This window comes from Hyperolius riggenbachi, chromosome 6 (assembly GCF_040937935.1).
Source record: "Hyperolius riggenbachi isolate aHypRig1 chromosome 6, aHypRig1.pri, whole genome shotgun sequence".
Lineage (NCBI taxonomy): Eukaryota > Metazoa > Chordata > Amphibia > Anura > Hyperoliidae > Hyperolius > Hyperolius riggenbachi.
The window spans coordinates 170,636,658-170,663,154 of NC_090651.1; the positions used below are offsets into that span (position 1 = coordinate 170,636,658).

General features: G+C 41.8%; 1 protein-coding gene across 1 annotated transcript in view; it reads left to right on the forward strand.

Annotated features, from left to right (window-relative positions):
- Nucleotides 1-26,497, forward strand: part of EP300 (E1A binding protein p300) — a 264,101-nt gene that overhangs the window by 229,486 nt on the left and 8,118 nt on the right. Inside the window, exons 22-27 of the mRNA XM_068242112.1 lie at nt 1,785-1,941; nt 5,162-5,308; nt 9,455-9,568; nt 12,172-12,337; nt 19,474-19,638; nt 23,694-23,858. Coding sequence (XP_068098213.1) covers nt 1,785-1,941; nt 5,162-5,308; nt 9,455-9,568; nt 12,172-12,337; nt 19,474-19,638; nt 23,694-23,858 — 914 coding nt within the window. The remainder of the gene's footprint in view (nt 1-1,784; nt 1,942-5,161; nt 5,309-9,454; nt 9,569-12,171; nt 12,338-19,473; nt 19,639-23,693; nt 23,859-26,497) is intronic.

The window sequence follows — 26,497 nt, forward strand, 5'->3', positions numbered from 1 at the left end:
ATGTTTTGGGTCATTGTCGTGCTGGAACACCCATCCACGACCCATTTTCAGTTTCCTGGCAGAGGGAAGGAGGTTGTCGTTCAGGATTTCACAATACATGGCTCCGTCCATTTTCCCGTTAATGCGATTAAGTTGTCCTGTGCCCTTAGCAGAAAAACACCCCCAAAGCAAAATGTTTCCACCCCCATGCTTGACGGTGGGGACGGTGTTTTGGGGGTCATAGGCAGCATTTTTCTTCCTCCAAACACAGCGAGTTGAGTTAATGCCAAAGAGCTCTATTTTGGTCTTGTCAGACAACAGCACCTTCTCCCAGTCACTCACAGAATCATTCAGGTGTTCATTGGCAAACTTCAGACGGGCCTGCACATGTGCCTTCTTGAGCAGGGGGACCTTGCGAGCCCTGCAGGATTTTAATCCATTGCGGTGTAATGTGTTTCCAGTGGTTTTCTTGGTGACTGTGGTCCCTGCTAATTTAAGGTCATTCACTAACTCCTCCCGAGTAGTTCTAGGATGCTTTTTCACCTTTCTCAGAATCATTGACACCCCACGAGGTGAGATCTTGCGCGGAGCCCGAGAGCGAGGTCGATTGATGGTCATTTTGTGCTCCTTCCATTTTTGAACAATCGCACCAACAGTTGTCACCTTCTCTCCCAGCTTCTTGCTAATGGTTTTGTAGCCCATTCCAGCCTTGTGCAGGTCTACAATTTTGTCTCTGACATCCTTGGACAGCTCTTTGGTCTTTCCCATGTTGGGGAGTTTGGAGTCTGCTTGATTGATTGATTCTGTGGACAGTTGTCTTTTATACAGGTGACTAGTTAAGACAGGTGTCCTTAATGAGGGTGAGTAATTGAGTAGAAGTGTCTAACCACTCTGTGGGAGCCAGAACTCTTAATGGTTGGTAGGGGTTCAAAAACTTTTTTCACTCAATGAAATGCAAATCAGTTGCTATCTTTTATTTAAGGTTATTTTTTCGATTTTCCTTTTGATGTGCTATCTGCCACTGTTAAAATAAACCTACCATTGAAATGAAACTGTTCTGAGACTTCATTTCTTTGTCATTGGACAAACTTACAAAATCAGTGAGGGGTCAAATAATTATTTCCTCCACTGTATGTATATATGTATATATATATATATATATATATATATATATATATATATATATATATATATATGTATGTATATATGTGTGTGTATATATGTGTGTGTGTGTATATGTGTGTGTGTGTGTGTGTGTGTGTGTGTGTAGCCCAAATGTGCATTTTAACATATGCTTTATGCTTTTTAAATCTGTTGTTTAATATACAGTTAATTAATTATAAATATACCTAGAATTTGTGTTGCACTGATTGTGTTAAACCGAAGGTTAATTATTTATTGATTTATTTATATTCATTATGGGAACATATATATTCATATATGTTTTTTATGAATTACATATCTTTATTTATGTTTATTATGAGGAAGTGTATATTTATGTATGGTTTTTATAAATTATATACCTTACAAAGGGGTTAATCGAGGTTAACCTTCTTCGATGTAGCACCTTATGTTTACTGTTATATGATGATAGTTTTTTAGTCTGAGCGTCATCCCTGTTATCTTTTTAAAGCACGATATTTGACATGAAGAAGCGACTTTGTGGTCACGAAACGCGTTGTCCTAAGTGCAAAATAAATCCATTTCTACCTCATTTTTGTGTATGACTTTTCATTCCAGGTAAGATGTAGTACCCTTACCTTTGATTATTTGGCTTTATACTATATGCTTTGAAACCCATACAGTGTCTTATGCTAAACGGTACCCTACGACGTGGAGTCTACACCACTATAGTAATATAGTGGTGATCTTTTTCCGGGAGCAGCGACCAACAAGGCCGAGTGGAGACGGTACTTCTCCACATGTTCTGATGGTGGTTGCCTTCAAAAGCAACCCAGAATTGTGAGTATTTTTTCACTGCGTTAGACCAACTTCACTATGATAATACACGATATCGGGCTCCCGGTGTCCTTGTCTTTTTATCTCTATTAGTACTACAAATGACAACCTGCTCAGTAACATGGAGATGCTCATGCGTGGAGAGATAAGCCGTCCGTTTCCCTACGCTTGTACATGGACAGGAGTAGGTCGGTGAAAATTTGTCAAATATGTGCAGTGTGCCCCAACATTGGTAAAGCGACCTTCTCTCTACTGAAGTATCTCACTTTAGCACTTTTTTAAACTCACATGTTTATGTTAAGATTAGTGAACAAATTGGAGCAAAGCCCACAAAAGCGTTCCTATTAGAATTAAAGGACTACTTTTTACTTGGTCATTCCTTGGCTTATTATTATAAGAGGAAATCCATATTCAGGAAAAGCTTCACTGTAAGGGATTTATTTTGTATGCATGTTTTTATAGTGCTGTCAGAATTTAAATGAAAACTAATTTTATTTGATAAGACAATTGACGATCTTTTTATTCTACAGAATAAAATTCATTTGTCAATTTTAGGATTTAGCATGCCTGTGGAATATTTTACCAATAACATTGTATTCAAGAAAAAGAATGTATTTTGTATAGTGAAAATATTGTACTTTTTTGTACTGTAGGAGAGGTGTCATCACTACTGACATCTTCAAATGATGTGGAGATATACCTGAACATGTATATATCTTTTTACTCCAGACGAGTCTTTCCTAAGTGACTAGGCCACCATTAACATTGTGTATTGTTACGAGAGTCTTGAAATTGTTAACTGGAACTACAATCCTTTTTCAAAATAGATCATCAGCACAGTAATCATCAATATGGTTTTACCTTTGCACCCAGGCAGTTTAAAGACCATATAAACTTTCAACCAGGTAACTTAATCACTTAAATACTTCTAGTGAAAAAAAAAGCCTGTCATTTACCCGCTTAAACCCCCGCGGTACGAATTTCTCCGTCCCTTTTTCCCCCCCTAAAAAACCAGGGACGGAGAAATCCGTACCTTCCGCGCTACCGCCGCTGTCCGCGCTCCCGCCTCTCGTGCGCGCGCACCCGCCGCTCGTGCACGCCGACGCCTGCTCGCACGGAGATCAATGAACGGGAAAATCCATTCCCGTTCGTTGATCTAAGCCCCCGCAATGATCGCGCTGCTTCTATTAGATAGTGATTCTCCCAGCCTCCTACTGCTTCCTGTAAGCGTCCGGAAGGACGCTTACAGGTCGCATGTAAACAAACACACTGTAAACTACACCCTAAAAGCATTTTGCATAAACAAACATTACATTTACACAATAAATTAACTCATTACCTCCCACACTCCCCAATTTTTTTATTTTTTTTTGTAATAAAAAAAAAAAATACAATAAAAAAAAAAAAACATAAATAGTTACCTTAGGGACTTAACTTTTTAAATATTTATGTCAAGAGGGTATAACACTGTTACTTTATAAACTGCGAGCTTGTAATTAGCGATGGATGTTAAACTGAAAAAAATGCACCTTTATTTCCAAATAAAATATTGTCGCCAAACATTGTGATAGGGACATAATTTAAATGGTTTTATAACCGGGACAAATGGTTAAATACATTTCATGGGTTTTAATTACAGTAGCATGCTTTATTTAAAAACTATAATGGACAAAAACTGAAAAGTAATTATTTTTTCCCACATTTTTTCCTATTTTCCCAATAAAACACATTTAGAATAAAATAATTCTTGGCATAATGTCCAACCTAAAGAAAGCCTAATTGGTGGCGAAAAAAACAAGATATAGTTCATTTTATTGGGATAAGTAATAATAAAGTTATAGACGAATTAATGGAAGGAGCGCTGAAAGGTGAAAATTGCTCTGGTGTTCTAGGGGTAAAACCCCTCAGTGGTTAAGTGGTTAAAGCAAACCTGAAGTCAAATTTTATTTGATAGGGAAGGCTCTGGGCTTCCTGTTCCTCTCCTGGTTCCCTAGTTCCAGCGCCATCACCCCTGTTAGTGGTTGATTGATGGGTCAAAGACTGAGGCTTCGGAAGTCTTCAGGGCCCTGATTGCTCCCAAAGATGGGGGCTCCATACTGCGGCGGGTGCGCTCACTCGCACATGTGCAGAGCATCCTGTCCGGGAGCACTTGGGCTTTCCAAAGCCTCCCGCGGCAGGAAATTTGGTCGGCGCTGGAACGAGTGGACCAGGAGAGGAATGGGAAGGCTCCATAGGTAAGTATCTGGTTTTTGTTTTTTTTATTTAAATTTGGCTTCAGATTTGCTTCAAGGCTGCCAGGATGGGTGGGTCTCTAATTCACCCACTCATCCGTAATTCATCAGTGTAAGGAACTCCACCCCCCTCCTTGGCAAAGCTGCCATAGTGTTATTTTTTTCTAAAGTCTTTGGCCCGAGCTTTGGAAGAAATTGATGCGACTCTTGACAATTGAAGGAATTGAGCTTCACTTGTCTAATTGCGCACCAGCAGGTGGGTTACAAGACCCACTGGGCACTGTCTTTTTCACTGAAATTCTTCTTCTTCTTGCTATAGCTTAGATTGAGGGCTCATTTCCACTATCGCGAATTCGCATGCGTTTTTCGCATGCAAATTCGCATAGCAATACAAGTGAATGGGCCTGTTTCCACTTGTCAGGATTCCTTTGCGTTTTTCTGTGCAGAAAAAATTCGCATGGCAGAGCCATCAGAATTCGCATACCGCATACCGCTATGCGAATCGCTTACAATGTATTTAATAGGAAATTCGCATGAGGTTTGGGTATGCGAATCTTCATGCGAATTTTCATGCGAATTCGCATAGAAACAATGGAAAAGCACACCAGCACTGCCATGGTTAAATTCGCATACATCGTCATCCATGCGAATTCGCGTGCGAATACGCATGAAAATTCGCATTGACCCGCATGCGGATTTCGCATCCGCATGCGAATTTTTACCGCGGCGATTCGCACCGCACAAGTGGAAATGCAGCCTGAATGATATCTGTATATAGAAATGTCTAGGTATTCCTTCACTTCATTTGACCTAAAGTTGTCCTAGAAGACAACATGAAACTACCTTCCTTTTGGCAACCTGTGTTTTAAGGTTAGGTTAGTGCTGCCTAGTTCAGCACAATCCTCATTTTTCTTTGCCTATTTTTCTAGCAGCAAAGATTGTAATGCTTTTTTTTTTTAGTTTAATTTGGAACTTTTGCCCATTTATTCTAGGTTTGTGGAAACAGGAGAAATGGCAGAATCATTCCCATACCGCACAAAAGCACTTTTTGCTTTTGAAGAAGTAGATGGTGTTGAGCTGTGTTTTTTCGGAATGCACGTACAGGAGTATGGGTCAGACTGCCCGCCTCCCAACCAGAGGTCAGTAACCCATCTATCAGTAACACTGCTCTAGATTGTTGGGAGATTTTGTGTCTTGGTGTTTTGGTAATGCAAGAGTTTAACAGATGAGGCGGTGATCGTCGACCACAGGTTTGGCACAGAATGATTGCAATAAAACAGCCACTAAAATACCATGTATAACTACGGTGCTTCTCAATAGCATTTTAAAGCCAATGGGTACCGCTGTAAAAAAAAAAGTCAGATACTTACCTAAGGAGAGGGAAGGCTCGGTCCTAATGAGCCTTCCCTCTCCTCTCCCGGTGCCCTCGGTGCTGCGCTGGCTCCCCCGTTCGCGTCCGCCGCCGCAGGGACTTCGGAGGTTTCGGGAGCACTCGGGCTTCCGAAGACGGGCCGCTCCATACTACGCACGCGCGATTGCGTCATAGAGGGTGCTCGCGCATGCGTAGTATGGAGCGGCCCGTCTTCGGGAGCCCGAGTGCTCCCGAAGGCTTCCGAAACATCCCTTCGGCGGCGGAAGTGGCAGTATTTGACCGAACTGGTCGAATACTGCTACGGGGGATCCTGCGCAAGACCGGGCACCGGGGGAGGGAAGGCTCATTAGGACCAAGCCTTCCCTCTCCTTAGATGAGTATCTGACTTTTTTTATTTTTAAAGCGGTACACATTCACTTTAAAGGGCGCCTAAACTGAATGTAAAAAAAGGTTTAACTTACTAGGGTTTCCTACCAGCCCCCTGCAGTTGCCCTGTGAATGAACCTCAGGTCCCCCGTAGTGACTACGTTTTTGGTGACTCTGCCAAGTGGATGGCCACTGCGCCTCGATCACGTTCGTGTCCTGCACATGCGCAGTCCAAGGAAAATCTTGTACGTCATGAGCAGGTAATCGAGGATGGGCAAGGCCAGGGCTGCGCAGGTTGCTGTTGACATCGACTGGCTGAGTCACTGAAAACGAAACTTAGTTGCTGTGGGGGAGAGGAGGATCATTATGTGACGGTGTGTGCAGAGGGCGGCTGCAGGGGGCTCGAAGCTTCAGAAAAGTGTTGGGTTTTTTGGTTTGTTTTGGGGGATTTTTTTACATTCAGTTTAGGTTCCCTTTAAGAACTCTCAAACCAATTTGCTATCGGCATGAATGGCAATAAGAACATATTGAATGTATTTAGTTACTGGCCAGTAAAATATTAAAACTCATTTTATGTTATTGCCTGATTTCACACCGCTTAAGAAATGTCTAAGTAAAACCACAACAAAATACATTACAGACCAGAGTTTTTTCTTTATTTTCATGACTATGAACATTGTAGATTCACACTGAAGGCATCCAAACTATGAATGAACACATGTGGAAGTATAGTACATAACCAAAAAGTGTGAAACAGCTGAAAATGTGTCATATTCTAGTTTCTTCAAAGTAGCCACCTTTTGCTTTGATTACTGCTTTGCACACTCTTGGCATTCTCTTGATGAGCTTCAAGAGGTAGTCACCTGAAATGGTTTTCACTTCACAGGTGTGTCAGTTTTAATAAGGTGGGATGGGTCAGGTTTAATAAGTGGGATTTCTTGCCTTATAAATGGGGTTGGGACCATCAGTTGCGTTGTGGAGAAGTCAGGTGGATACACAGCTGATACTCCTACTGAATAGACTGTTTGTATTATCCTCCTACTGAATAGAATTTGTATTATGGCAAGAAAAAAGCAGCTAAGTAAAGAAAAAGGAGTGGCCATCATTACTTTAAGAAATGAAGGTCAGTCAGTCTGCAATTATTGTATTGGGTTTGCTAGATGCTTGTGAACACATTTCTCATATTATTATTCAGATTGCTAAGAACTGTAGAGGTTTAGAATCTAGTCTATGAAGAATCCATGCAGATGAGTATGCATACAGCTCTGTCCGTTTAAGCCAAAGGATAAGCATATTGCACAAAAAGATTAGTAAGGACGACAGCAGTGTGGGGTAGGATATATTTAAGCAGATGGCAGCCACACAGTTAGTCTCTCTCAGATAGCTTTCAATAAATGGAGCCACCTTTTGTTCAGACGGTAAGCATATTTCATATTAGCGAGGGTAAGAAGGAAAATATCTGCAACAAGAGTTAGATGGTTCTGGCAGGTAAGGCATATACCATATGCTACATTTACAGATCTATGGCCAGTAGACAACATATATATACATTGTGTTATTACAGACCTTTGGTGACCATTGTTTGCCTTCCTTGGTCATCTGTTCAGTGGTGAGACATTTTCAGAGCCGGATTAAGGCCAAATGGGGCCCTAAGCAAAGTAGCAGATTTGGGCCCCCTCCCTCACCTCCCCCCCCTCCCATGGAAGGTGGGCACAGGGGGGACACATGGAAGGTGGGCACAGGGGGGATGCATGGAAGGTGGGCACAGGGGGGACGCATTGAAAGTGGGCATGGGGGAAGCATGGAAGGTGGGCACGGGGGGGAGGGGGGAAGCATGGAATATGGGCGCAGGGGGGCGCAAGGAAGGTGGGCACAGGGGCACGCAAGGAAGGTGGGCACAGGGGGAACGCAAGGAAGTTGGGCACAGGGGGAACGCAAGGAAGTTGGGCACAGGGGGAACGCAAGGAAGGTGGGAACAGGGGGAACGCAAGGAAGGTGGGAACAGGGGGAACGCAAGGAAGGTGGGAACAGGGGGAACGCAAGGAAGGTGGGAACAGGGGGAACGCAAGGAAGGTGGGAACAGGGGGAACGCAAGGAAGGTGGGAACAGGGGCACGCAAGGAAGGTAGGCACTGGGGGCACGCAAGGAAGGTGGGCACAGGGGCACGCAAGGAAGGTGGGCACAGGGGGAACGCAAGGAAGGTGGGCGCAGGGGCACGCAAGGAAGGTGGGCGCAGGGGCACGCAAGGAAGGTGGGCGCAGGGGCACGCAAGGAAGGTGGGCGCAGGGGCACGCAAGGAAGGTGGGCGCAGGGGCACGCAAGGAAGGTGGGCGCAGGGGGGGGCGCATGGTAGGTGGGCACAGAGGGGACATAAGGAAGGTAAGAAGGTGAGCACAGCGCAGGATGCAAGGAGAGAAGTCACAGAGAGAGAGAGAGATGCACAGGGAGAGAGGGTGGGCACAGAGATGGAGACAGAATAGTAAAGAATAGAGATCAAATGGCAAAAATAAAAAAGCCAGAGTATATTACCCCTTCCCTCTCTGGCTGAGTGTCCTCAGTCTGGCTTCGTCTCCCACCTCCATGTACATCTTGCAGGGTATGTAGCTGTTATCTCTGTCTCCGATCTTCCATGTACAGCTGCCGGCTGGGTCTGGCTTTGTCTCTGATCTTCCTCTCTGACCTCCATGTGCAGCTCCCAGTGCTCGGCTCGCTCCACTGCTCCTCACTCCTCTAGTACAAATTTCGCGCCACAGACAGTAGCTGCGGAATGCTGACACGCAGCTGAAGAAACATCAAGGGGGGAGGAAGCAAGAGGAGGGGTAGGTGGAACCTGGCTCTTCTACTCAGAAGATAAGCATCTTCTGATCAGCAGCTCAGCATTGTCAAACACTTGTGCGGGCAGCTGGGGCAGCACTGTGCGGGGACCACCAGAGATGTAGAGGCTGGGCCCCCTGGGAAAATTACCGGTACCCCGGCGGGTCAGTAAGAGCCTGCTCACAAGTGTGCACGCTGATGTGAGGACCGCGGTGCAGGGCACACACTGATTCTCTGCAGGCTGGAGAGCGTCTGTTTCCATAGAAACCAGGACGCTCAGCCAGCGTGTTTTCGGAAACCGCAGTAGAGCGGGCAAGCAGGCAGGCAGGTTGAAAAGCCAGATCAGATGATTATTACATGCTGATGGGGCCACTTAACCACAGCGGCAGCTACAGGCATGTAAAAGATAATGTATTACATGCTGAGGGGCTCAGAGGAGGGCCCTTAGACCCCGAACCGGGCCCCAATCAGGTGCTTGAGGTGCCTGGTTGATGATCCGGCTCTGGACATTTTTGCTGTGCTATTTAATGGATAGGCACAGTGTTGCCTCCACATACAGAGCTTCTTCTATACTTGCTGTCTCCACAATGTCATCACTGCAAGTTGGGTGGGTATAGGTAGGCAGAACAGTGGATGTGTCAATACTATTTCCATCCCTGTCCCTCACTGTTAGCTTTACATTTCTAATAACAATTTGCTTTACTCCTTCCTCCCACTTTGTTTTTCTTTCTAGGCGAGTATACATTTCTTACCTGGACAGTGTACACTTTTTCCGACCAAAGAGCTTAAGAACAGCTGTCTACCATGAGATTTTAATAGGATATCTGGAATATGTTAGGAGACTTGGGTAAGTTGTTCAGTTTAATCAGTGATAAACACAACTTCTTCACTTCAGTATTAATACTTACTTTAGTAGAGGGTAGGCTCTTGATAGCATAGAACATTTGCATTCATCTGTCCAGCCCTTTATTCCAGCGTTGTCTTCCAGTGTAGGTATCAGGGCTGTGGAGTCGGAGTCGTGGAGTCGGGCAATTTTGGGTGCCTGGAGTCGGGAAAAAATGCACCGACTCCGACTCCTAATGAATTTGTAACTGTAATTAAAATAGAAAATATGATAAAATGTTCTATTTCTCAGATAATAGTCATTAAAAATAATGTATATATACAGTATTTATACAGTAATAGCTGTGCTTAGTCCACAAAAATGAAATAAACCAATCAAAATTAGTTACTTGTGCTGCTTCAATAAAGCAGTCCCCGTATTTTTAAGATCAGATATACATATCTGATTGTGACTGTATATATGATGTGTACACAGGAATCTCTTATATATACTAAATAACATCTATGCTGTAAGAATAAAGCCTGATGTGTAGCTGTGTCACTAATAGAGATGGTCAACGAGATGGAAATAATTCTGCACTGATGCTGATTTATGCAAATGTATGCACTCCCTTTGCTGATGAAATCAAATAATTTGATATGTTAAAATTTGGTTTGGTGACTACAAATTAAAGGGTAACTGAGACGGATGAAAAGTAAAGTTTTATATATACCTGGGGCTTCCTCCAGCCCCCTTCAGGCTAATCAGTCCCTCGCTGTCCTCCACCACCCGGATCTTCTGCTATGAGTCCTGGTAATTCAGCCAGTCAGCGCTGTCCGGCCGCATGCCGCTCCCACAGCCAGGAACATTCTGCACCTGCGCAATAGTGCTGCACAGGTGTAGTATGCTCCTGGCGGCGGAGTGTGTGCATGCGCACTACGCCTGACTGGCTCAAGTACCTGGACTCATAGCAGAAGATCCAGGTGGTGGAGGAGGACAACGAGGGACTGATTATCCTGAAGGCGGCTGGAGGAAGCCCCAGGTATGTATAAAATAAACTTTAATTTCATCTGTCTTAGGGCCCTTTTCCACCTGCAATCGCTAGCGTTCATGCTGAAGGCTAGCGATTGCTGAATCGCAAAACCGGCGATTCCGACGTTTGCGGCCGCGATTTTGCTATGCTATGCACTGCATAGCAAAATCGCGGCAATTATCGCTCCGCCGCGCGTTCGCGTTCCCGACAAAAGCGAATCGCGGTAGTGGAAATGACCTACCGCGATTCCTATGTTAAAAAGCAAACCGTAGCGATTGTAAAATCGCTAGCGGTTTGCGGTTTTGCGATTCAGCCAGCGCAAACGCGCTGGTGGAAAAGGGCCCTCAGGTTTACTTTGTTACACAGTAGTACTATACTCCACATATGCACTCCCCACAGAGCTGCAGGGAATCCACTGAGAATGCTGTGCACATTGAACACAGAGGTGTTGTCTGTTTACAATCTCCTCATTCCCCTGCAGAGTACCTGCATATCATTCTTACATGTACCCACACTTACATTGCCTAGGGCCTGATAGATGTTCTTTGTTCCGGTTTGTACCTTTTACAAGTACTCTTACCAAGGACTAGTTTTAGTCTAAAGGGAATAAATATAGTAGTCTACATATCCTTCTCACTTCAGTTGTCTTGTAAAATTCCTAAGCGTTGGCAGTTAAGAGACGAATTTCATGTTACATACTTTTAATCAACAAAATTGTAATATGCAAATTAGAGGAGTCGGAGTCGTGGAGTCTGAGTCGGTGGAATCCTAAACTGAGGAGTTGGAGTCGGTGGATTTTTGGACTGACTCCACAGCCCTGGTAGGTATTCGACCTGGGTTGAAAAGCTGATTGGCATTTGCTGGGCTGAAGAGCCATGTTTTCAAGTAAGTTCAAGGACGAACACCTCTCTACTGCACATGTGCGAGTCCAGTTTGTGCATGCGCAGTAGGGATACACTTCAGAACTACTCGAGGACATGAGTAGTTCCAAAGAGCTATTCAGTCAAATAGTGGGCTTCACTACCGTCTCCTGATTCTGCTGGTTTCCTTCGGGTCTTTGCCTTCTGAAATTTCATCCGCGCACCACCAAGCGATACTGAACTGCGTATGCATGGGTTTAGAACCACATATGCACTTGTGAATTAACTCTAACTTTTGCTGTGCACGACCGGTTTGGTTCTCTCTCCTGCACAGTTCTAAATCACACTGTGCCACTCGGAGGGATTTTCTAGAATAGTTCTCGATGGCAGAATCTAGACGAATTCTTAGGGACGGAGAACAGGTGGGGCCCTGAAGACAACAAGCACCATTAAGAGTATATAGAGGAGGTAATCTAGCCCACCATGGTCATTAGTCAATTTTTTCCCCCTGATTCAGGGGTATTTTGCACTTGGTACTTCGTTCTTGTCAATTTATGTGCCTGCATGTGTTAAACAAATTTAAGTGGGGGTGGAAAGGTGCACAGGTTCATTGGTACAGGTGGGGGATTAAAGAAAAAAAAAACAGGAAAGGAGTTCGAGTTGTCCTGTGCTGTGAGAAATGTGGGAGTAAGGAATGTAAAAGGAAAAGGTTGTGATAGTTTGTCTCTTCACAGATATACTACAGGACATATCTGGGCTTGCCCTCCAAGTGAAGGAGATGATTACATTTTCCACTGCCATCCTATGGACCAGAAAATCCCAAAGCCCAAGCGGTTGCAGGAATGGTATAAAAAAATGTTGGATAAAGCTGTGTCTGAGCGTATCGTACATGATTATAAGGTCTGTATGTTTTTGTTTTTGCTGTTGTATTATGCTGGCTACGAACTATAACATGTTTCTAAGTTATTCAATTCAATTAAAATAAGCAATTGCACAAAAATATTTTGGACACTCATTTTTGATAGATCAATCTAACATTAAATGCCTATTATTTCACTGATCAAGCTGCAGTCATCTGTCACATAGATTTGTATTGCTTTGAACTATACAGATTTAGAACAGGAAACATTTCCATTGACATAGCATATTTGTGCTGAAATCTCATATTGGCCAATGTGAAATGAACGTTTTCTCCTTCGTTTTTTCCAAGTTGATATTTTCACACCTTGTCAATAAAATGCCTTTTATACCCCCAGCAAGCAAGAAAATACAAAAAATAATTTTGACAGTACTTTATCTACTACTTTTTGGTACTTTTTCATTTGCAAAATGTTGATAAGTTCTTTTAAAGAAAAGATGACAAAATGTATTCTAGGAGAAAACTTAGGAGAAAAGAGGAATTGCATATGGCCCCTTGTCTCTTGATGTTAGATGTGTTTTAACATTTGAGCTTTGTCAACAAAGTACAAAAGCAGTACAAGCATACCAAATATACATTCATAAAGATAAGTACCACTAGCCAAAACAATAGGTGTGGAATGCATCAATAATGGCATATAGTTACTTGGTGTGAGATGTTAATCCTGATAAATAAAATCACTGGACCTTTCAGAAGGATAGCAATCATTTATTTTGTGCTACTTATTGTTGCATGACCAACTTAATGTCCATTTCTGTGGTTAGTATTTGTCATTAGCACTAGTTGTTCCATGTTGAAAAAAAAAAAAGGAACTTTTAGCCTGCTTCCTGTTCTTTGCCTATAAGGGAAGACTCCATAGCAGTTTTCTGATGCCCTGTTCCAGGAGCCTTTACTGCACTTACTGGGAACCAGTTGCAGGGGCACCTGTGCCATTTTGTCATTCCAGACGAGAAAACCTGTACCTCTCCCCCATGAAAATAATCGCAATGCAGCAATGTTTCAGGAGAAAATAATCTTAATGTGGGCAGCGTTTCACCAGTAAATAATGTGCACCTCTGCAGCTCCCCCGATGTTTATATTAAAAAAAAAAATGTCCTTTTACTGAGCATTGTGCAGTTGGAAGCAGAACAGCTGCAGACTATGGAATCTTAACCTATGGTTAAAAAAAGCAGTGCACAGGCTTAGCACGGTCTTACCATTTCAGGTACCTTTTATTTACGCAATCAACTTGGCAATACAATATATCAATGGTTAGAACTAATGTTTTCACACATCATAGTTCACACACAATATTAACCACATAAAGACCGCAGTAATTTTCATTCATCTGTGCTGGGTGGGCTCTTCAGCCCCCAGCACAGATCGTGTGGCAGGCAGGGCGATCAGACTAGCCCCCCCCCCTTTTTTTCCCACTAGGGGGATGTCCTGCTGGGGGGGGGGGCCTGATCGCCGCCGCTGCCTGCCACACTGCTCCTCAAAGCCCCCCATCCGCATCGCTATTCCGCCCTCCCTCTCCTCATTACTGTGGGCGGTACAGGACGGCGATCCGTCCTGTACCGCCTCTGATAGGCTTCAGCCTATCAGACGGCTGCGATCCCCGGCCAATCAGAGGCTGGGGATCGCCGATCTCCTTTACAGCACTGCTGTGACAGCAGTGCCGTGCGACGTAAACACCGGGGATTTCTTCCCTAGGTGTTAACATTTCGCCTGCGAGCCGCGATTGGAGGCTCGCAGGCTGTTCACGGAGACTCCCTCCCATGGAAATACCACTGCGACCAGCCGCCGCCTATCTGCGTTGGCTGGTCGTTAAGTGGTTAAAACAAACTTCTAATATTCAAAGGGGAGAGTCGGGTACTTAACTCAGTAGAGGGAAGCCTCTGGATCCTCCTTCCCATGTCCTTCTTGTGACCATCGCTGGACGCAGTGACCCTCTGGACGTCCATTAACGAACGCGGCCACACTGCACGGTCTTCTTTGTACCTGCATTGCAGCAGGAAACTGTTCAGGCTTGGATTTTTCTGTCGAGCCTGAGCTGCCCTGTGCTACTGTACAAACTCGAGGCACAGTGTGGCCATGTTCGTTTAGACATGAGCACAGCCACACACAGCGCTCAACAAGCCCTTGTCAAAGAGCAATGAGGGTAAAGTGCACAGGGGTTTATAAAACGGAGTTCAAAACAATAAATGAGGTGGCTTACCTCAATAAGGACATTCTTATAGGAATAAGAGAATTTTATTTTTGCACGGCAACGCGTTTCACAGGTCTAAGCCCGCCTCCTCAGGCCAAGAAGAGTGCCAGGGTATGTAGAGCCAGTATGCATGGAGCACTTCATGCATACTGGCTCTACATACTCTGGCACTCTTGTTGGCCTGAGGAGGCGGGCTTAGACCCGTGAAACGCATTGCCTGTGCAAAAATATAATTATCTTTTTCCTATGAGAATGTCCTTATTGAGGTAAGCCACCTCACTTATCGTTTCTACTGTTTTTAACTCCGTTTTATAAACCCCTGGGCTCTTCTTTACCCTAATTGGGCTTAGTCACCCCCACACATCTGTTGGCGAGGTTCAAAAACGGGACCATGTTTGAAACCGTTGTCTTTTAAAGAAGAAGCGACCACCACCAGTCCCAGTCTGGGACACCCCAAGCGGAGACTGGTTCATTATCTCCACCTGCTTCCTGTGGTCGGTTCGCCTCTAGCAACCCACCATTGTGAGTAGCCCTTTTATCATCATATTATTTTCAGTGTTACTGACATTGTACACCATTTGGGCTCCCGATTTTTATTGCCTCTTCTTTCCAGGGTGTCCCGACACCCCATCCATTGCGCCTTGTCAAAGAGGTTCATGGGTCCCAGCGCGTACATTTCAAAACGCTGCTCGCAAATTTGGGCACGGTGTAAACCGAAAAAATTTACGGGCGCATAAAATAACAGTAGTATTGGTGAATTTACAGTCATTCAACTACTTCATTGATAATTTGAAATTAGTAATATTTGCGGATATTTGGCTATGACCTTAACCTCTCCCTGCTCTCACGCAGAAACCTCCCCGGCGGAAACTAATAACCCCACCCCGGGCAACTAATAACACTGTTTCTTCTACTGAGGTAAGGGGAACTTTCTCCCCGCCACATGTACACTTTAACCACTTTACTACTGAGTGGGTTTTCCCTTTCTGTACCAGAGCAATTAACACCTTTCAGTGCTGCTCTTATTCATTCGCCTATAACTTAATCACTACTTATCACAATGGAACGATCGATTTCGCCACCATAGTTACATAGTTATTTTGGTTGAAAAAAGACATACGTCCATCGAGTTCAACCAGTATAAAGTACAGCACCAGCCTACTCCCTCACATATCCCTGTTGATCCAGAGGAAGGTGAAAAAAACCCTTACAAGGCATGGTCCAATTAGCCTCAAAAGGGAAAAATTCCTTTCCGACTCCAGATGGCAATCAGATAAAATCCCTGGATCAACATCATTAGGCATTACCTAGTAATTGTAGCCATGGATGTCTTTCAATGCAAGGAAAGCATCTAAGCCCCCTTTAAATGCAGCTATAGAGTTTGCCATAACGACTTCCTGTGGCAATGCAATCCACATCTTAATCACTCTTACTGTAAAGAACCCTTTCCTAAATAAATGGCTGAAACATTTTTCCTAAATGCGCAGATCATGTCCTCTAGTCCTTTGAGAAGGCCTAGGGACAAAAAGCTCATCCGCCAAGCTATTATATTGCCCTCTGATGTATTTATACATGTTAACTAGATCCCCTCTAAGGCGTCTTTTCTCTAGACTAAATAAACCCAGTTTATCTAACCTTTCTTGGTAAGTGAGACCTTCCATCCCACGTATCAATTTTGTTGCTCGTCTCTGCACCTGCTCTAAAACTGCAATATCTTTTTTATAATGTGGTGCCCAGAACTGAATTCCATATTCCAGATGTGGCCTTACTAGAGAGTTAAACAGGGGCAATATTATGCTAGCATCTCGAGTTTTTATTTCCCTTTTAATGCATCCCAAAATTTTGTTAGCTTTAGCTGCAGCGGCTTGGCATTGAGTACGATTATTTAACTTGTTGTCGATGAGTACTCCTAAGTCCTTCTCCAAGTTTGATGTCCCCAACTCTATCCCATTTGTTTTGAATGGTGCTAGACCATTGGTACGACCAAAATGCATGACTTTACATTTTTCAACATTGAATTTCATCTTCCATGTATGTGCCCATATAGCCAACCTATTCAGAGCCTGTTGCAATATGACACTATCTTCCTGAGAGATGATGATTCTGCCCAATTTTGTATTATCTGCAAAAATAGCAACATTGCTCACTACTGCATCTACTAGGTCATTAATAAATAAATTGAAGATACTGGACCCAGAACAGACCCCTGTGGTACCCCACTGCTAATTAGGCTTTCTTTGGGTGGTACATTTTATTCTAAATGCATTTTAAAGGGAACCTAAGCTGAGAAGGATATGGATGTTTCCTTTTGAAATACCAGTTGCCTGACTCTCCTGCTGATCCTGTGTCTCTAATACTTTTAGCCACAGCCCCTGAATAAGCATGCAGATTAGGTGCTCTGACTGAAGTCAGACCAGGTTAGCTGCATGCTTGTTTCAGGTGTGTGATTCAGACACTACTGCATCCAATGAGATCAGCAGGTCTGCCAAGCAAATGGTATTGTTTAAAAGGAAACCTCCATATCCCTCTCAGTATAGGTTCCCTTTAAGGGGAAAAATAAGAAAAAAATGAAAACATTCATTATTTCTCAGTTTTCAGCCTCTATTTTTTTTTAATTACATGCTACCGTAATTAATACCACCACATTTTATTTTCCCATTTGTCCCAGTCATTAAAAACAATAAATATTTCCATAGTACAATGTATAGTGCCAATATTTTATAGCACAAGCCCATAATTTCATCAATAACATTAATATATCCTTTTGACATATTAAAAAAAAGTTCAGCCCCTAAGGTAACTAATGTAATTTTTTTGTCCTTTTTTTTTTAAATATGCATATCATTTATTTAGGTAACTATGGGAGAGGGTGGGAGGTAAGGGGTTAATTTTAAATGTAATGGGTATTTTTATTTTTTAAAAAAAGTAGGTGTAATTTTACTATTTGACCACAAGATGTCCTTGCACATTATTTCCTATTCGTGTACTAGAAGTACGCTAAAAAGGAAGTAATGCATGGACATGTTATTCCGGTAGTTATGACGCAGGCATCTCATTGATGCCGGCGATCATTGACACGGGGACTTAGACTGCATTCCCATTTATTCATCTCCCCTGTAAACGGGCAGCAATGAGTACCCGCACGGGAGCAATCGGGGGCCATCTGCAGTAATTGACAAATATCAACGTCCCTGGGCAGGAACTGAAGTCCTGCGTGATATAGATATACCATTGCAAACCACATAAGTGGTAAAGAAGATATTCAAGAACATTTATCCATATTATTCACTACAGAAAGGCCTCAATTCACTAAGCTTTATCAAACACTTTATCAAACATTTGATAATTTACCTCATGGGTAAAATCTAATTTTGAATTCACTAAGGTGTTATATATTTATCAAATGTTTTATCGATAAAATGTTCAATAAATATATAACACCTTCGTGAATTCAAAATTAGATTTTACCCATGAGGTAAATTATCAAACGTTTGATAAAGTGTTTGATAAAGCTTAGTGAATTGAGGCCATATATGTGTCTTAAGTTTCCCAGTTGATCTTTTCATGTTTGCCTACTTACCCTCCCCCGGGACGAGTATCTACGTCGCTGCAAAATCCCCTTACAGCTCTTAGGGACGTAGATACTAGTCCCTTGCCGCTACGCACTCCTGCGCTCGTTTTACGCTGATCGTTGGACTGGAGGTCCATGAATAAGAACGCAGTTCCCATTCATTGATCTAAGTTTCCGTGTCAATAATCACTGGCATCAATGAGATGCCACAGTCATTCACAAAAACCAGAAAGTAACGCGTCCATGAATTACATCCTGTGCGCGTACTAACAGTACACACAGGACAGTAATGCGGCAGGACATCTTGTAGCCAAGTAGTAAAATTACACCTACACACATTTGTTTTTTTATAAATAGACCTATACATACATTTAAAATTAACCCCTTACCTCCCACACTCTCCCATAGTTACCCAAATAAAACTTTTGTATAAAAAAATATAATTAAAAAAATTACATAAATAGTTACCTTAGGGACTGAACTGTTTTAATATGTCAAGAGGGTATATTACTGTTACTTTTTAAATTATGGGCTTGTAATTAGTGATGGATGCAAAACTGAAAAAAATGCACCTTTATTTCCAAATAAAGGCGCCATACATTGTACTAGGGGAATATTTTAAATGTTTCAATAACCAGGACAAATGGGCAAATAAAATGTGTGGGTTTCTTCCACAGTACAATGTTCTATTTAAAACTATAGTGGCCGAAAACGGAGATTTTTTTTTCTTATTTTTCCAATTAAAATGCAGTTAGAATAAAATAATTATTAGCAAAAAGTATTGCCCAAAGAAAGCCTAATTAGTGGCGAAAAAAACAAGCTAAAGATCATTTCAGTGTGATAAGTACTGAAAAAGTTATTGGCAGGTGAATGGACGCAGTGCTAAAAGGTGAACATTGCTCTGGTTTTTCAGGGAAAAAAACCTTGGAGGTGAAGTGGTTAAATATGTTGTTCTCAAATAAACAATTCTGAAATGATTGTGCTGAATGTTTTAAAACAAGCTACATACCAGTAATTCAATTAAATCTAAATTTTCTGTCTCACATTCAAGGAAACAATTGCATTTCCATTTGTCTCTGCATAGATGCTATATTTTTATTGAATTGAAAGCACTTTCCAGTGATCATAATTGAAATGTGTCTGCATTAGGATGGAGGTTAAAAGGATTTTCAAATGAAGACTGAATTGAGATAATGAGATAATAAAAAGATAATGTCAAGTTCTTCTGAAGCATGTTTAGCGGATATTTTCCTCATGCTTGACAGTGAAGTTCCCAGTGATTAGTTAATTTTGCTTGGACATATTCTGTTTTTATTTAGTTTCGTGTGTTTTTCATATCCTATTCCATTTTTGAACAGGACATTTTTAAGCAAGCAACAGAAGACAGGCTCACAAGTGCTAAGGAACTTCCTTACTTTGAAGGAGATTTTTGGCCAAACGTACTTGAAGAGAGTATCAAAGAACTGGAACAAGAAGAGGAAGAAAGAAAAAGAGAAGAGAATACTGTTAATGAAAGTATTGAGGTAAGCCTTTTTTTCTTGATTTCAACTAATCAAGTTAATGCATTAAAAAAAAATAAAGGAAACCCGGAGGGAGAGACATATTTCTGGGTGGGGAGGGGTTATTGGTGACTACTTTTCAAAAATGCTGCTCACCAGACTTCTCTGCTGATCTACCACACCAATCATAAGTACTGTATACAAATCTGGTGTTCCCATAGCTGCATATTTGTTGTCGGTGTGTTTCTACTGAAGACCAGTAAATGGGCAAGCATACAGGCTGAATAGAGGCACTAGTCTTTTCCTTGTCCTGCAAATGCAATGCTGGTGATAAGGCAAGTGAAAACTTATGACCACACATTGATTGGTATTTTAAGTGCAAATTCACTAAAGAAGCTTGCCTTATAAACATGTTGTGATAAGCTTTCACAGCGAGAGTGTTGTCTTATCACACCAGTTATCACCTCTCCTAGTTATTCTCAAATGCAGTAGGGAGGGGAGGAGCACACACAGGCAAGATGTAGCTCCATCCTTTCTCCTGCCAGGACTATTACAGATGGCCTGTGTATGACAGCATGGGAAGGAGAGAGGGTGTGGCTGGGTCGGTGTTCCCGTGTGTGTGTGTGTGTGTGTGTGTGTCTGTCTGTCTCTGTGTATATATCTTCTTAGTGTCTGTCTCTCCTTCCCTCTCTGTGTGCCTGCTGTGTATATTTCTCTCTATACAGAGTCCCTTTCTTCATAATCTTGTAAAAAATAAAGCTCAGAATGCTTTACTTTACATTGCAGTCTATAGTAACAGGCCAGGCGATAACTCCTAACACTTTTTAAACTTACATTCCTCTCTGTGAATTAAAATCCTGCTTTAAAGGAATCATCAGGGGAAAAAGGCTAAAATAAGTGGTACTTACCGGGGGCTTCCTCCAGCTCCAAGCTCCCAGGACGTCCCTCGCCGCAGCTCTGCCCGCAGCCGTTCGCCGCAGGTCTGTCCTGGTCCTCGGCGATGACGTCAGAGCGACCTCCAGGCCACTCTGTACTGCGCCTGCGCGAGCGACGCTGTCGATCACTGCCACGTGGGCCGGAGCGGACTGTGCAGGCACAATTGGTAGTGAAAAAAACAAGATATAGATCATTTCATTGTGATTAGTAGTGATTAAGCTATTGGCAAATGAAAGGGATGAGCACTGAAAGGTGAAAATCGCTTTTGTCCGTTAAGGTAAAAACGCCTTTGGGATGAAGTGGTTAAATCTACTTTTTAAGTTTTTACTGTTTTGTTTTTGCTCAATGGCACATGCATTGAAGTATGCTAGAGCTAAAAATCTATGAACTATTGACCCGTTTTATCTCTTTCCTGCTTTTAAAAGCCATTTTCTGCTGGAAAAGTGATAGTTGTAATTATCAGTGAGGGTCACACTGTAGTCACTAACTGTCTGAGTCAGGACTGAGTCAGCCACTTACATACCTGATATTTAAAGAACAAGCGACACCCGTGCTAACCTAGAAATAAAAAACACATATATAAGTAGATAAATACTAGTTCTACTTACATAACAGATTAATTGTGCTATCCATGTAGTGATTCCTGTGAATTTTACAAAGTAAAAGCAGAAAATCCTCCCCCCCCCCCCCTTTCCCTTGCTCATTGTGTATTCATTAGCTGCCCTCCTCCCAGAGTTTTTTCTTTTTATTTACACATCCAATCACTGAGTCACCTCAGCCTTGCTTGTAAACACAAGTGATCAGCTAGGCAGGGAAATAAATGGAAGAGGAGGAATATATTATAGATAAAAAGAACTCCCAGCATTCAACTTTTTGGCACTGTTTGGCGCTAGGGCCAGTGCTCCTAAAGTATGTGATAACTCCAAACCATAACAGCAGAAAAAGTTTTTTGAATGCAGGATTAGCATCTTTATCACTTAATACAATCAGACCAGTTGCTGTTGAAATTTGATGTTTATGGTGACAATACCGCTTTAACTCTTTCAGGCAGAGGAACAAGAAAAGGAACACAGCATAGTTATTTGTCTGCTTGGCACTGTACATACACATGTCTATCTCATCATGTCACATGTCACCTCGGGTATCCTTTCAGGCTTGCATGCACATTTTAATGCAAATGATATGTGATATGCAACTTGCAACTGGGCCAGTTAAATGTATTTCCTGATGATCGGAGATCATTCCTAAACCTATCACTGGAGATGATCATCAACAGTTATTTTAAATGACAGTTATCCAGCATCTGTATAAAACTTTAGACATTATGCTGTTTCATTGCAAAGAAACATGGAAGCTGAGTAACTGGAAACAGAGGGTTATTACTCATTAGTGATGGTCATGTCTAGGAGAACTCATGGAGAAAGAAAAAATTTGTTTGGTCTGATGATATGCAAGTTAAAAAAATGTGATTCAACCAAACTAAGCATATATAGTAAATCCTAAAGTCCACAATAGCAGGATAAACAAGTTGTATTATCTAACCACTACTATGTTGTTATCTGATTGATAAACTATAATTGTACTCTCTCTTTTCTATAATACAAAGGTACTAACGATGCAATCTACTAAACCTTAGAACTTTTTATACAATATCACCTAAGCTGTAATCTTACCAAATACTCTTGCTATATACTGTTATATGGTTTTTTGCTTTTAGCATACTGCATCTTGTTATGTCTTCTTGAAAATCAATAAAAAAAAAAAAGTATGACAAAAAAAGTGACTCAACCGACGCCAACTCACTATATCAACAATCCCGAAGTAGAAGCATACAATGAATTATTCATGGCTCAGAGTGGTTTGGGTTCTTCCTTGCATAGATATGCAAGTCTCTGATTTGCCAGTCATGATCATGTGCTAAAGCAGGTTGTGATCACAGCAATTCAGAGCTTTGCAAATCAATTAGCTGATAGAACAAATCAAATGCACATGAGTCCTAGATTTGACAGTCACTATTTCTCAGTATACAGACAGAGTTCAGCAGCTTCACCTAATCCTGCATCTTGGATGACATTTGAATTAAGAGTAAGGAAACTGTAACCATGTATCCAGTTGGATTATTGATCAGCAAAGAAATATTACTGCTTTATTACAACTGATGTATATGTGGTATGTTAGGGAAAGTGTCAAGGTGTATACAATTTTTTTTCTTATCTGGAATTGGGCTTTTAAAGTGGACCTGAGCTCTTGCACAGGGCAGAAGGAAAACTGAGTGAAATGCAGCCTGTATGTAATTAGTTGTCTAATTACCCCTCATCCGTGGCCAATCACAAATTGTAATTTCTCTCTCCTTTGTCACATGACTGCTATGGCAGAGGTGGCAGATAAGCCCATTTGAAAGCACAGGATGTTTAAGTGAACCTGAATTGAAAATAAAAAGTCAAAATAACCATACACAAGTCATACTTACCTCCTGTGTAGTCTACTCATCAATCTTTCTCCTTTCCTGCGTCCCATTTTTCCACTGTGATCAATGGAATTCTCTGTCCTCTATTTTAAAAATGGCCATTACCCCACAACAGCTTCCTGGTCAGACACTGTTAAACTGTAATATCACACACTTGAGCCATAGGGAAACATGGACATTACCTTGCACATTCAGTTGTAACTGACAGCTGCTGATATATAACTGACAGTAACTGGTATGTTTCAGGTCTGACAAAATACTGTCAGAACTGGAAGGGATCACTTTGAGAAGGAAATGAGCTTCTGAGAAAAACTAACAGTGAGGTTAGTATGTAATATTCATTTGCAGCTACGTCATGTGTTTATTTTAAATAATTTTACTCGCTTCAGGTTCCCTTTACCAATATGTCTGCTTACATGTATCAGGAAGTAGAAACAGTGCAGAGTTATTGTAGGATTTATATCTGCTGTAACAAAGAAATGTTTTTTGTTTAAAGGTTATTATGCTGTTGCTTATCTTTAAGAGCACAGAGGATGTTCTGAGTTCAGGTCCGCTGTAAGTTTTGCAAGTTATTGTAATTCTTGCTTTGTTAGGACAGGTTTTAGATGGCTGAAGTGTTCCTTTAGAACATATGAATTCCTGTTAATAAAACTTTTTCTCACGGTTTTATCCATAGCAGGTTGGGAAAGGTGACAGCAAAAATGCCAAGAAGAAAAACAACAAAAAGACCAGTAAAAACAAGAGCAGTCTTAGTCGAGGTAACAAGAAGAAACCAGGGATGCCAAACGTTTCCAACGACTTGTCACAGAAATTGTATGCAACAATGGAAAAGCATAAAGAGGTGAGTTTAAAGACAGTGATGCTGTGCACCTGAGAACATAATAGTAGAATTGCATTTTACTGAGTTGCATCTCATCCCTTACCACACCAATTGCCTCCTGTCATTTCTGGCTAAAATACTTCTCTTGCATAGGCTATTTTCTTTCACAAGATGCAACTAAATTGGTAGTGAAAGCAATTATCATATCCTAACTTGACTACTGCAACACCCTGCTTTTTGACCTACTTGCAGTACAGCGTTATTCCAGTCCATTGTTAAACCTTCTATGTAACTCATCCACTTATCTTCTAATTCCTCAAATGCTGCACACAGGATACAGTTTAAACTTATAAAAGTGCAGTATACACTGGCATAAAGATTGTGACATTCAGGGATTGAGACTCAGTAAGAATTTGAGGCTGAGTGCCGTCATGAGATGCATCATGAGACTACAGCCCCACAAGGTATGCTGATGCTATGGTTGGAGGGACAGCAGCCCATGCAGCTGTGCACGTGTTAGATTCTTGACAGCGGCTGCCCCAACTGTCCACCTTGGCTAAGAACACTCTAGCATGTGTCTCGGCTTTAACTCTTACCTACTAACTTCCAGGACCAGGAAATCAATTGATGAGACAAACCATTGTTTTTATCCTGCCTTTCCTAAAAATGGCTTTTTAGACCTTTGTTTTTTTCTAAATATTTAAACATCAACAAAGTAATTTTTTTATGGTCTCTGCTCAATAGCTTTCTAAGTGTCCAAGGTTTCAAATACATGAACTGTTGGCCTATCCCCTGCTTGCAGACGTATTCTGGCAGGAAAAGTTTTATGGCTGTAATCCTTTATCTGCAAGGGATACAGATTGCTATAATTCCAGGGGGTCTGACGAGAAGCTGTCACATGCATGCCTGAATATAAACTCTTTCAGGCAGTAAAAGAAAAAGCCTGGTTATTACGGTAATGTGTTTTGCACTGTATGTACACGTTTGTCACACGTTGCAACTTTAAGCTCTAAATACACACGCTGGATTACACTTTGCCGGGAAGGCCGATGAAGACTGCCTTGGGTTAAAATCTAGAGTGGGTATAGGAGCCCTGTGACTATGCCTAAAGATCTAGGATGCCAAATTTCTAGCGACACCCAACCAACCTGACTGCTAATTCCTTGTAACACATTTGTTTGTCCTCATACTTATGCACAAGTTTAGTTGCATATTTTAAAGTAAAAGCAGTTCAGTAGAGCAGCCTGATCAGGCTCAGCTATTTCCACAGGAGCCCATTGGAAAGCCGCTACTGTCCTGTGTGCAATGTTGACGAGCACTTGTCGGCAGATCTTCGTGGGTCGCAGTGTGGGGTCCCTTCAGGTGAGGATGACTGGAGAAGCCTCTTTAGGGTCCAGAGGCTTCCCATTCCTGACTTAAGTACTCACTAGGGGCACTTTTTTCCCCTTCAGGTACACTTTAATGAGAACGCTGCTGGTGCCACAGACCTGTTTTTTTTTCCAAAAATGACCAAATTTGTTTGTGCCAATATCAACTATTATTTACGTCCCTGTATATAAACACCTGTAAACGTTTAAACACTTGGTTCTGTGTTCTATTTTTAAAACATGGAGTTAGTTTAGCCACCATCTTGTGGCCAAAAAGTACAACTACATCCAAATACACCATTACACTTTCCCATAGAAAAATCGAATACATTTTCATTATATAACTCCTTCCTCCCCTACCTCAAAATGTAATATTATCGCCATACATTGTTCTAGGGACACAATTTAAACGTTGTAATAACCGGGACAAATGGGCAAATAAAACATGTCTGTTTTATCTACAATAGCACATTTTACATTTACAACTACAATGGCTGAAATCTGAGAAATGGTAAAAAAAAAATCCTGCTTCTTCCCTGTTAAATGCACAAAAAATAATAAAATATAAATAAAATTATATACATATAAAATATAATTCTTAGCTAAAATGTACTGCCAAAAGAAAGCCTAGTTTGTCCCGCAAAAAAAAATATATAGATCATTTCAGTGTGATAAGTAGCAATAAATGTATTACCGAATGAATCGAAAAAAACCTGTGGTAGGGAATTGGTTAATATACAGCTAACTTAAAGGACCGCTTTAACAAACGTAACATTCCGCTGCCACAAAAGTAATTCATTTGCGTCCGAGGGAATTCGCCACCGGGAGACTTGGGCACAGGATACAGCCGGTATATGGCTTATCCTGCTGCTGCACAAGTTCCCGGCGGCGTAACATACTATTCCCCCTCTAGGTCCACGTGGATAGTGGGGAATGATGTAATTCGGGTTCCAGCTATTGCTGGAGGCCGAATTAGTGTTTTCAGAGTAACTTCAGTTCCGTCTTCTGACGACGCAGAAGTTACTGACTGTGCGCCGCTATAGCCGTAATTCCTATTACGGTCTATCGTGGTGCCGGCTGCGCCCAAGTCTCCTGAGCTGCATTTGCGGTGTTCGCTTGATATAATTGCAGCAGACCTGATATGCCTTTTGATAGTCATTAGTTCATACCAGTAACGCAGATGGTATATAAGATGCTAATATTTCTGGCTTGCATACACATTTAATTATTTTTTTACATTTGTATCATATGTTTATAGTTTCAATGGTTTGTACAGTTATACTGCAAAAAAAT